Source organism: Rhineura floridana, chromosome 14 (assembly GCF_030035675.1).
Source record: "Rhineura floridana isolate rRhiFlo1 chromosome 14, rRhiFlo1.hap2, whole genome shotgun sequence".
NCBI classification, from domain to species: Eukaryota; Metazoa; Chordata; class Lepidosauria; order Squamata; family Rhineuridae; genus Rhineura; species Rhineura floridana.
The window spans coordinates 24899005-24912044 of NC_084493.1; the positions used below are offsets into that span (position 1 = coordinate 24899005).

Consider the following 13040-nt stretch of genomic DNA (forward strand, 5'->3'; position numbering starts at 1 on the left):
GATATGGCAAATGTTAATGTTGGTTTGGAAAGAGGACAGGAGGCAGTGGATAAATGAAGCTTCCTTGGGCTGGTCAAGAATTTCAACAGATCTGAAGAGGCAAGATGGAGAGAGTTAATCATCTAGTAGGGAAGGACCATGTAGCTCAGTAGCAGAGCATCCACTTTGCAAGCAAAAGGTTCCATCTATGTAAGGGATGTAAAGCAACTGCAAGGAAGATAATTACCATTCCCAGTGGTTGCCAGGTCCAGTCTGCTGCACAAGGTGAAGGAGGCTGTACAAAATAGCTCTGGTATTACCTCTACTGTTACCACATTGTTGGATGCAATTCTGGGAGCATGAAATAAAGGATCCCTCTACCTTTTACACCTGCTTGTTTCTTGACTGTATATAATACTTTTGTACATCACTGGCATTTGGTACATTGAAAGATTTATTATACAGCCACAAGAGTAGTTGCCAGCATGGAATTTTCACATTCCACAATCTTAAATTGAAAATATCCCCATGCCATTCTGATGCTTCGCATAAGCTCACTTTAAAACAAAACCTTAAAAAACTTAGTCCTGAACTCAAACACTTGCTTAACAACCCTCTAAATTTTCATGGCGATACACAAAACAGAGAGAATCGAGACTTCAAAGTGTAAAAAGAGAGAAAAGAACCAGACCCTTTTGGTCTTTCTTCTGTCAGAGTTCTCATAATTTGTTGAAATTAATTAAAAATCAGCCATGTTCACAGACAACCTGTAATCCTATTACTGATCTTGCCCCATACTCTGACCTTCATCTTCTGCAGTTTAAAAGTTTAAAAAAGGCCTAGCTGATTTTTAATTAATTTAAGAAATTTAGCATTGGAGTAATGATAAGCCCAGACATGCTCAGTAAGAACCAACTGTCAGCATTCTAAAAGCCAGGCTCACCTTGGCTTGGCTAATCAGGGGCCACACCCACACCAGACCTTTATTTCAGTTTAGGCAGTCATGGCGTCCCTCAAAGAATCCTGGGAAGTGTAGTTTGTGAAGGGTGCTAAGAGGGGCTCCTATTCCCCTGACAGAGCTCCAGGGGCCAGAGTGGTTTAACACTCAGCCACTCTGATTGAAGCTCTGTGAGGGGAACAGGGCATCTCCCAGGGCTGGCCAGGAATGCCGGGGCCCTTGGGCATCAGCTTGCCCTGGGCCCCAGTGTGTGTGTGTGTGTGTGTGCATGCACACACACGCCCCCCACACGCCCCCCACACGCCCCCACACCCCCACCTACCTGTCTGCTGTCTTTTACCATTGCCCTTAACTAAGATGGTAGCCGCGGTTTCCCTAAGGGGATGACACCTCCGCCGCAATCTTTGTTGATGAGCACGCATCTCTGCCATCAACTAAGATGGTGGCAGGGGCTTCAGTACCTTAGGGAAACCACGTCCGCCATCTTCATTAAGGACAATGGTAAAAGACAGCAGACAGGTAGGTGGGGGGCGTGGGGGGGTGCATATCACGGAACAGGAGCAGAGGGGCGGCTGAGGGGGCCCCCATAGCTCCAGGGGCTGTCGGGCCAGTGCCCCACCTGGCCACCCTTTAGAACCGGCCTTGGCATCTCCTAGCAACTCTCATTACCTTTCACAAACGACACTTCCCATGATTCTTTTGGGGAAGCCATGACTGTCTAAAGTGGAATAAAGGTCTCGTGGATGTGGCCAGGGACAGCTTTGGTTTAAATTTGGGTGGAATACTACATATGCCTGCTGGAGAATAAAAAGGTGGGGGAAATGCTAAAAACAATGATACTGTTCATAATGTTTTGCTTTTGGAAAGGAAAGGGGCTTTCCCTCTGCCCAGTGCCCACTCACCCAATCTCCTCTCCTCCCCCCTCCCTGCCCCTCCCCCTGGTCGGTTTCACCTATCCTAGGCATGATGGCACAGGAGTAAATCCCACTGAACTCAAAAAGCATGCAAATGATCAAACCTACCCTCCCCTCCTTCTCTCTCCTATTCCCTTCTTCTTGCCCCTTCCTTCTCCCTCCTCCTTTCCCCTCCTCCTTCCCCCCACTTTCCCCTCCCCCCCCAGTCTATTTAACCTATCTTAAGCATGACTGTATGGGAGTAAATCCCACTGAACTCAGTAGGCATGCAAATACCTTTCTTCTCCTTCCCCTCTCCCTTCCTCTTCCCTTCTTTCCCTCCCTCCTCCCCCCCCTGGTCAATTTTATCTGAAGCATGATTGCACGGAAGTAAATCCCACTGAACTCAATAAGCATGCAAATAATCAAACCTGCTCTCCCCCACCTGCCTGCTCCCCTCCCCTCCCCTCCTCCCTTCTGCCCTTCCTCCTACCCTCCCTCCTCCTTCCCTCCCCTGTGGTCAGTTTCACCTATCCTAAGCATGACTGCAGGGGAGTAAATCCCACTGAACTCAATAAGCATGCAAATAATCAATCCATTCTCAGCCAACTTGCACAGGATCCCATTTCTTACCTCCCGGATTAAAAAGCAGATAAATTCATTAATAGGCAAAAAACCTTGGGGTTTAAGAATGTATCTATAGCCAACAGGTATTTCTATCAAACTTTAAAAAACAGTGAAATTGGGCACCTATAGTGAATGCACTAGGGGAGAGGGAGACCTGACCTCTCTGACATACTGTACTACCCTACAAATTTGTAAAAGTGCAAACACAATTTGGGTTGGTCTTTCACAGTCCAATCTACTTCCTGTGTAGCTACAAATTTGTAGGGCAGTACAATATCTCAGAGAGGAGTTGAGATGTAAAATTTCTGGAAACTTGGAAGCCATGGAAAAAATAACAGTTTTTTTCAGAAAAAATGATTTTTTTTGGAAAAATGGAAAAAAATGCAATATCATCACTTTTTACAGATTGAAAGTTACTTTGTTACTTCAGGAACATAAAATGTAATTATGTACAAGTTGGGCATACAATAATCACATTTGGTATATTAACGGTACATTTTATTCAAACAATTATTACAAATTGAATTTACTTTAAATTTTTTACTTTTTTTGTAACAAATGGATCTACAAGATCCTGAACTGTAAGCAACACCTGAACTGTAAGGAATGTCTTTCGTTTTGCCAGTTTATGAGCAGGCAAAAAGCAATTAAACCCCCCCCCCCAGAAGAAACCATCAACATTAATAACAAAGAAAATTATTTATGTCTCCGCTAGTCCTCCACAGTGTCAAGCAGACATAAAACATCCATTCCAATAAAAAGAACTGAGAAAAAAAAGGGGGGGGGACCAAGATTCAATGAAACATTTTATTCATCATGGTAAAAAAAAACAATTTTTTCAATTTTCCAATTTTTTGGAAAAAAACAAAAAAGGCTTCGGAAAACCACGGGGAAAAAGCAGTTTTTCCCCAGGCCTTCACATCTCTACAGAGGTCAGGTCTCCTGCTCCCCTGGTGCATTCACTATAGCTGCCCAATTTCACTGCTTTTTAAAGTTTGATAGAAATACCTGTTGGCTATAGGTACATTCTTAAACCGCAAAGTTTTTTGCCTGTTAGTGAAAAGCATTCATCTATAGCTTATTCATATGGCTAACGATAAAGGCAAAAGAATTAGCAACTCAGTATTGAGCTAGTAAGTTTTGGATGAGAGACAAGAAGCATACTTATGTGTATTATTAATTAATTTATATACTTCTTAATGCAAAACAGGCTTCTAAGCACTGTGTAAACATAAAAACTGAATACAAAAACATTACGAAAGCAGGACTACAGCTGAACTTCAAGAAGACTAAAGTAATGACAATTTATGTAACTGCAAAGTTGATAATGAGGACATTGAACTTGTCAAGGATTATCAACACCTTGGCACAGTCATTAACCAAAATGGAGACAATAGTCAAGAAATCAGAAGAAGGCTAGGACTGGGAAGGGCAGCTATGAGAGAACTTGAAAAGGTCCTCAAATGCAAAGATGTATCACTCAACACTAAAATCAGGATCATTCAGACCATGGTATTCCCGATCTCTATGTATGGATGTGAAAGTTGGACAGTGATAAAAGTGGGTAACAGAAAAATCAAGTCATTTGAAATGTGTTGGAGGAGAGCTTTGTGTATACCATGGACATATAATTGGGTGTTAGAACAAACTAAACGAGAACTATCGCTAGAAGCTAAAATGATGAAACTGAGGTTATCATACTTTGGATACATAATGAGAAGACATGATTCACTAGAAAAGACAATAACGCTGGGAAAAACAGAAGGGAGTGGGAAAAACAGAAGGGAGTAGAAAAAGAGGAAGGCCAAACAAGAGATGGATTGATTCCACAGACCTTTACTTAGAAGATCTGAACACGGTGGTTTACAACAGATGCTACTGGAGGTCGCTGATTCATAGGGTCGCCGTAAGTCGTAGTCGACTTGAAGGCAACATAACACACACAACTACGAAAACCAGTTACACAAACAGTATTAGTCAAAACGGGTGGCTCTAGTGGTACTATTTACGGGATTGCGTAGCAATATCCAATGATAACTAAGATTAAAACTGTAAACCCTCTGGATTAATATGAATTACATATTTCCGTAAAACAGCTATTAATTACTCTTTGCATACCGTTTAGAGGTTTTATTTACACTTAGGCGATATACTGATTTTGTTTGAAGTAAACAAACTTCGAGATTTTTTTTAAAAAAATCTGTTTGGATGACGTTTAATTCAATTTATGTTACACGATATCTTTTATTTTATCACATTAAAAGATTACCATAAAAAAAATCTGGTAACAACCGAACCCTTCAGCGGGGAGCCAACACACCTACCAAAAATTGGGCAAGAACCAAAACAGAGCACACACCCCTCTCCGCATCACTGTCTGCGCAGGCCTAAGACTAAAAGAGCGCAAGCAAAGCTGTCCCTGCGCACGCGCACTTCCTCACCCTCCCATTCAAGCGCCGCCGCCGCCGCCCGTTTTTTCTTCTTCGCCAGGACCTCGAGAATCGTTCGGCAGAGAAGCTAGGCGGAAGTGACGTCCGGCTGCCCGAAGCGCAACGTTTCCGGTGGGAAGAAGCTCTGAGGAAAAAGCGAGCGAGAAGGAGTGAGTGACCAGCCACCTAACCAAACTACTTACCTACCGATTTACCCCGGCCTAGGTGGGGGAGTGGCAGCGGGAGGCCTCCCCGAGAACCTAGGGGTGGGTGTGACTCGCTGGGCGGGGACTGCTGCTTCCTGTTTAGGGTCCTTCAGGTGTAGTGGAAGAGGAGGAGGAAGGGGGCGTGAGGAATTCCCTATCCCTTTTTCTGGTAGCTCTCCTTCCACCAGCACGGGCGTCGGCTAAAAGGAAAAAGACTCGGTGACGTCACTGTCCCCCTCCCTCTGTTCTTCTTGGGGGCTTTATTTATTTTATTGTTTGTCATTATTAGTGTGAGCGACCTCGGTGTATACATGGAGCATGGCAAGAGTTAGTTAAGGCAAAGTATGTCAGGTCTCTGCCCGAGGAGCTTACAAATAAGCCAAAGCCTTGCAGATAATTGTTTGTTTGTTTAAGAACATAAGAACATAAGAAGAGCCTGCTGGATCAGGCCAGTGGCCCATCTAGGCCAGCATCCTGTTCTCACAGTGGCCAACCAGGTGCCTGGGGGAAGCCCGCAAGCAGGACCCGAGTGCAAGAACACTCTCCCCTCCTGAGGCTTCCGGCAACTGGTTTTCAGAAGCATGCTGCCTCTGACTAGGGTGGCACAGCACAGCCATCACGGCTAGTAGCCATTGATAGCCCTGTCCTCCATGAATTTGTCTAATCTTCTTTTAAAGCCATCCAAGCTGGTGGCCATGACTGCATCTTGTGGGAGCAAATTCCATAGTTTAACTATGCGCTGAGTAAAGAAGTACTTCCTTTTGTCTATCCTGAATCTTCCAACATTCAGCTTCTTTGAATGTCCATGAGTTCTAGTATTATGAGAGAGGGAGAAGAACTTTTCTCTATCCACTTTCTCAGTGCCATGCATAATTTTATACACTTCCATCATGTCTCCTCTGACCCGCCTTTTCTCTAAACTAAAAAGCCCCAAATGCTGCAACCTTTCCTCGTAAGGGAGTCGCTCCATCCCCTTGATCGTTCTGGTTGCCCTCTTCTGAACCTTTTCCAACTCTATAATATCCTTTTTGAGATGAGGTGACCAGAACTGTACACAGTATTCCAAATGCGGCCGCACCATAGATTTATACAACGGCATTATGATATCAGCTGTTTTATTTTCAATACCTTTCCTAATTATCGCTAGCATGGAATTTGCCTTTTTCACAGCTGCCGCACACTGGGTCGACATTTTCATCGTGCTGTCCACTACAACCCCGAGGTCTCTCTCCTGGTCGGTCACCGCCAGTTCAGACCCCATGAGCGTATATGTGAAATTAAGATTTTTTGCTCCAATATGCATAATTTTACACTTGTTTATATTGAATTGCATTTGCCATTTTTCCGCCCATTCACTCAGTTTGGAGAGATCTTGTTGGAGCTCTTCGCAATCCCTTTTTGTTTTAACAACCCTGAACAATTTAGTGTCGTCAGCAAACTTGGCCACTTCACTGCTCACTCCTAATTCTAGGTCATTAATGAACAAGTTGAAAAGTACAGGTCCCAATACCGATCCTTGAGGGACTCCACTTTCTACAGCCCTCCATTGGGAGAACTGTCCGTTGATTCCTACTCTCTGCTTTCTGCTTCTTAACCAATTCCTCATCCACAAGAGGACCTCTCCTCTTATTCCATGACTGCTAAGCTTCCTCAGAAGTCTTTGGTGAGGTACCTTGTCAAACACTTTTTGAAAGTCTAAGTACACTATGTCCACTGGATCACCTCTATCTATATGCTTGTTGACACTCTCAAAGAATTCTAATAGGTTACTGAGACAGGACTTTCCCTTGCAGAAGCCATGCTGGCTCTGCTTCAGCAAGGCTTGTTCTTCTATGTGCTTAGTTAATCTAGCTTTAATAATACTTTCTACCAGTTTTCCAGGGACAGAAGTTAAGCTAACTGGCCTGTAATTTCCGGGATCCCCTCTGGATCCCTTTTTGAAGATTGGCGTTACATTTGCCACTTTCCAGTCCTCAGGCACGGAGGAGGACCCGAGGGACAAGTTACATATTTTAGTTAGCAGATCAGCAATTTCACCTTTGAGTTCTTTGAGAACTCTCGGGTGGATGCCATCCGGGCCCGGTGATTTGTCAGTTTTTATATTGTCCATTAAGCCTAGAACTTCCTCTCTTGTTACCACTATTTGTCTCAGTTCCTCAGAATCCCTTCCTGCAAATGTTAGTTCAGGTCCAGGGATCTGCCCTATATCTTCCACTGTGAAGACAGATGCAAAAAATTCATTTAGCTTCTCTGCAATCTCCTTATCGTTCTTTAGTACACCTTTGACTCCCTTATCATCCAAGGGTCCAATCGCCTCCCTAGATGGTCTCCTGCTTTGAATGTATTTATAGAATTTTTTGTTGTTGGTTTTTATGTTCTTAGCAATGTGCTCCTCAAATTCTTTTTTAGCATCCCTTATTGTCTTCTTGCATTTCTTTTGCCAGAGTTTGTGTTCTTTTTTATTTTCTTCATTCGGACAAGACTTCCATTTTCTGAAGGAAGACTTTTTGCCTCTAAGAGCTTCCTTGACTTTGCTCGTTAACCTTGCTGGCATCTTCTTGGCCCTGGCGGTACCTTTTCTGATCTGCGGTATGCGCTCCAGTTGAGCTTCTAATATAGTGTTTTTAAACAACTTCCAAGCATTTTCGAGTGATGTGACCCTCTGGACTTTGTTTTTCAGCTTTCTTTTTACCAATCCCCTCATTTTTGTGAAGTTTCCTCTTTTGAAGTCAAATGTGACCGTGTTGGATTTTCTTGGCAATTGGCCATTTACATGTATGTTTAATTTAATAGCACTGTGGTCACTGCTCCCAATCGGTTCAACAACACTTACATCTTGCACCAGGTCCCGGTCCCCACTGAGGATTAAGTCCAGGGTTGCCGTCCCTCTGGTCGGTTCCATGACCAACTGGTCTAGGGAATAGTCATTTAGAATATCTAGAAACTTTGTTTCTTTGTCATGACTGGAACACATATGCGGCCAGTCTATGTCTGGATAGTTGAAGTCACCCATTACTACCACATTTCCTAGTTTGGATGCTTCCTCAATTTCATATCTCATCTCAAGGTCTCCCTGAGCATTTTGATCAGGGGGATGATAGATCGTTCCCAGTATTAAGTTCCTCCTGGGGCATGGTATCACCACCCACAACGATTCTGTGGAGGAGTCTGCCTCTTTTGGGGTTTCGAGCTTGCTGGATTCAATGCCTTCTTTCACGTATAGAGCGACTCCGCCACCAATACGTCCTTCCCTGTCCTTCCGATATAGTTTATATCCAGGGATAACCGTATCCCACTGGTTTTCTCCATTCCACCAGGTCTCGGTTATGCTCACTATATCAATGCTCTCCTCTAAGACCAAGCACTCCAGTTCTCCCATTTATTCAGTTGTCAGTTTGTTATTTTTATTTGCACAATGTTCATGGTGTCTGTTACAAATTACTTTTTTTTATTTTCAGCAACCATTATAGATAATCATAAAGTTGCAAGCCAAAGCAACAACTGATGACATTATTTAGTTATTTGATTTCTTCCATCTTTCACCATAAGGTCCCAGGGCAGGTTACACAAATATAAAATTTAATATTAAAAACAGTTTAAAACAAACTATGATCACAGGAATAGAGTGGGTCCTGGAAATGTATATCTTGGGTGTTAAAGGCCAGGGTAAAGATGTGTCCTTTGCATATGAGAGGAAGCCATATAATGAATGTGCCAGATGCATCTCTGCAGTGGAGAGAATTCCGCACCTTGAAGCTGCCACAGAAAGCGTGATTGATTGAGTTATATAGGCAAAACAGACAGGCCAGCTTGTGGATATATCTGTCTTATCTGTATACTGCATTTATATCTCACCTTCTCTTCAAGAAGATCAATGTGGTGTCCATGGTTCTCCTTCTGTGTTATCCTCACAATAACCTTGTGAGGTAGGTTAGGCTGAGAGTTGGCAACTGGGCAGAGGTCACCCAGTGAGTTTCATGGCAGAGTGGGAATTTGAACCCTGGTGTCTCTGGTCTCCCAGGTTCTAGTACAACACTGAAACCACTTCACCATGTGTTTGTTAAGGCTGCATAGACAGAGCCCTGGCCCAAGGAGCTTACAAACAAAAAGTTGATGTCACTTGCTCCTTTGTTCAGGTCAAAGGATTGATAATAATAATTATTAATTTTATTTATTTATTTGTAGCATGGTTGTAAAGTTAAAACGGTCTAAAAGCCTGATGAAACAGGACTGTCTAGATCATTTGCCCCAAGAGAGCTCATTGAGCTTCCCAAGAAAGCGCATTCCACAGCCTTGACTCCACTACTGAAAATTCATTGTTTTCTGTCCTGACCAACTATGCTTCTGAAGGCAAAAGGACACCAAGCAAGGCCTCTATTATCATAAAGGCAGACAGATTTATGTGGCAGAAGACAGTCCTTCAAATAACCTGGCCCCAAACCACTTAGAGCTCTGCAGGTGATCATCAGTCTTAAACTGTGCCTGGACACAAACTGGAAGCCAGTGTGGATCATTTTGCATACCTGAAGAGCTGAAAAACCCTGAAGAAGAAAAAAGTAAATTTCAACTCTGGTTTTAAGTCGAGTGATTGGTATTGTATCCATTCCAGTTGCTCAATTTGACATAAATTGTATTTTTTATCATATTACTAATTTATGTTTTGAAACAGTATACTTTCTAAAAATGGAAAGTTTTCAATAGAAATACATAGCATTGGAAAAATGTTCTGCTTCATGTTACTAGTCTAACCCAAGGATTATTTATCCATTCATATGGGGTCATTAATGTACATGACACTTTAGATAGGCCAGCCTCTATCCCAAGAGTCATACCAAAAAAGAGGGTTAATGGTAACAGTTACTTTATCATTAAGCGAGATTATGATTATGCAGTGTATATGAAATGCCACGGGGCTACATAGGCAAAAAGATAGATGGGGTTGGCATGACAGAGGGTAGGGATGGGTGAACGTGGTAAAATGCTGTTGATGGTACTAAAATCACCATTAGGAATGAGGATTGAGGGCGGATGCGTTTGCATATCCTGGGGCTTAATGTGCTTCCTTCCAAAATGGTTGCAGCCATTTTAGTCTGTTTCAAAGCCAATGAAATGTCCATGGACTCGGATGGATTTTATTGTGAGCGTAAGCCTTTGTGGACTAAAGCTCACTTCATCAAGTTTGTGAAGCATTACCCTCAAGTGTAGTTATGAACGAGGATCATGTTTTATTCATATGAAGTGTTCTCCAGTCCTTGAAAGATTATAGTACAATGGCATTGTTTGCCATTTTATGGCATCTTGAAAGACTTCTTGTATTTTTGCCCTCCTCCCCAATATAGGCTTGTAAGGTGTATATATGCATGGGCATGCCCTAGGTGTTTCACTGTCCCTTACCAGAATACTAACCTATTTTCCTCCTTCTCTTTGCTACTTTCTTACTATTCATGAAAAATAAAGCTCTCAGTGGGTACTAGTCATGGTGGCTACTTCCTCCAGTATTGGAGGCAGTATGCCTTTGAATACCATATTCGGATGATCTTGAGAAGGAGAGTGCTATTGTGGTCATGTCCTACTTTGGGGCTTCTGTCTGACCATGGTATCCTTCTGGGGAGACTCGCTGATTTGGGAGTTGGTGGCACTGCTTGGCAGTGGTTCCGCTCCTACTTGGCGGGTCGTCTCCAGAAGGTAGTGCTTGGGGAGCATTGCTCTACACCCTGGGTACTCCAGTATGGGGTTCCACAGGGGTCAGTTTTGTCCCCCATGCTTTTTAACATCTATATGAAGCCCCTGGGTGCGGTCATCAGGAGTTTTGGAGTGCATTGCCATCAGTATGCTGATGACACGCAGCTCTACTTCTCCTTTTCATCTTTTTCAGGTGAGGCTGTCAATGTACTGAACCGTTGCCTGGCTGCGACAATGGACTGGATGAGAGCTAATAATCTGAGGCTTAATCCAGACAAGACCGAGATGCTGTTAGTGGGAGGTTCTCCCGACCGGATGGTGGATGTTCAACCTGTTCTGGACGGGGTTACACTCCCCCTGAAGGAGCAGGTTCGTAGTTTGGGAGTTCTTTTAGAACCTTCACTGTCACTTGAGGATCAAGTAGCCTCGGTGGCATGGAGTGCCTTTTACCAACTTCGTTTGGTGGCCCAACTTCGCCCCTATCTGGATAGGGATGACCTCGCTTCAGTTGTCCATGCTCTGGTAACCTCTAAACTAGATTACTGCAATGCGCTCTACGTGGGGCTGCCTTTGAAGACGGTTCGGAAACTGCAGCTTGTGCAAAATGCAGCGGCCAGATTGATAACGGGGACCAGGCGGTCCGAACATATAACACTGATTCTGGCCCGCTTGCATTGGCTGCCTATATGTTTCCGGGCCCGGTTCAAGGTGCTGGTTTTAACCTATAAAGCCTTATACGGCGCGGGACCACGATACCTGATGGAACGCCTCTCCCGATATGAATCTACCCATACACTACGCTCAGCATCGAAGGCCCTCCTCCGGGTGCCTACTCAGAGGGAGGCTCGGAGGGTGACGACAAGAAAGAGGGCCTTCTCAGTGGCGGCCCCCGAATTATGGAATAGTCTTCCTGACGAGGTACGCCTGGCGCCGACATTACTATCTTTTCGGCGCCAGGTTAAAACTTTCCTTTTTTCCCAGGCATTTTAGTATGTGTAAAAATGTTTATGTTTTTAAATTTAAATTTTAAGCTTTTAAAAAAACTGTTTTAAATATGTGTTTCATTGTATTTTATGCTGATTGTTGTGAACCGCCCAGGGAGCTTCGGCTATGGGCGGTATATAAATTTAATAAAATGAAAATGAAATAAAATGCTGAGCTAGATAGGCCTTTGATCTGATATAGCAGGGCTCTTGCTTCGTGTAGCTCTCTTCCGTTCCTTCCCTCCATCCTGCCATATGCCACCATATGATCTTTATTTTCCCAGTGATTCAACTCCATGTCCTATTTATATATGGTCTTCCTAATTAGTACTAAGTTTTGAAGTATTGAAAAAGTACAAAGGGGTGAAAGCTGAGCCCTGGAAAGTCAATATTACAGTACAATTTTTTCTGGTCTCACAAAGTAACCTTTGTTTTGTTGTTTTCCTCCTTCATTTTGCAGTGATCAGGGAAAATATGGCTACAGATTGGCTTGGAAGCATTGTCTCAATCAACTGCGGAAACAGTCTGGGAGTCTATCAGGGAAGAGTGTCTGCTGTGGATCAAGCCAGCCAGACAATCTCCTTAACACGGCCATTCCACAATGGTGTCAAATGTTTGGTACCAGAGGTCACCTTCAGGTAAATGGCCCTTCTGTCTGCATTTTCTAGACTTTGATAATTTAACTTCTTGAGTGTTTGAGGCCAACTCTGAAAATCTGCCATGAGCCAGGGGCCACTTCATTGGTACATGTTGTTCACAGTTGTATTTTTCATTCCCAGAATTTTGGCTGATGGTGTCAAATCAGTATGTAAACCAGGGGCTGAGGAACTGCCAAACCTCCAGGTCGGATTAGATCCATGGCCTCCTTCCTGCAGTTTCTCTCCTCCATCCACACCACCTCTGCTTTGCTGTCCATCTCTCTCTCTCTCTCTCTCTCTCTCTCTCTCTCTCTCCCCTCTCTCCCTCCCCCCCCCAACTGCAATCCAGCTTCCACAAGAAGAATATGAGAGAGAGGGACCTGGAGCCTGACAGGTATGCCCTCATGTGAGTTCAGAGACCCAACCATGGAGTGCAGCATCCTTTGGCAAGACCTCTAGCTGCTTTGGTCCATGTTCGGGCCGCATGTGTGCCCTGCCTGTCAGCCAGTCTGTCATTCTCTTTGTGACAACTGGATTGCAGTGAGAACAGGAGATGGATGTTGAGTTGGGTGGAGGGAGGAAACCACAGCTTCCGATGCTGCCTTAAGCATGGGGCTTGCAGGGGCTGTATGGAATGGTGTGGGA

General features: G+C 43.8%; 1 protein-coding gene across 5 annotated transcripts in view; it reads left to right on the forward strand.

The window, feature by feature from the left end:
* The first annotated feature begins 4874 nt into the window (after positions 1–4874).
* EDC3 (enhancer of mRNA decapping 3) overlaps positions 4875–13040 on the forward strand; it is a 51824-nt gene continuing 43658 nt past the window's right edge. Inside the window, exons 1-2 of one of the 5 annotated variants that reach the window (XM_061595808.1) lie at positions 4875–5056; positions 12218–12395. In XM_061595808.1, coding sequence (XP_061451792.1) covers position 5056; positions 12218–12395 — 179 coding nt within the window. In that variant the 5' untranslated portion in view covers positions 4875–5055. The other 4 variants (XM_061595810.1, XM_061595812.1, XM_061595809.1 and 1 more) reach the window with 4 other exon arrangements.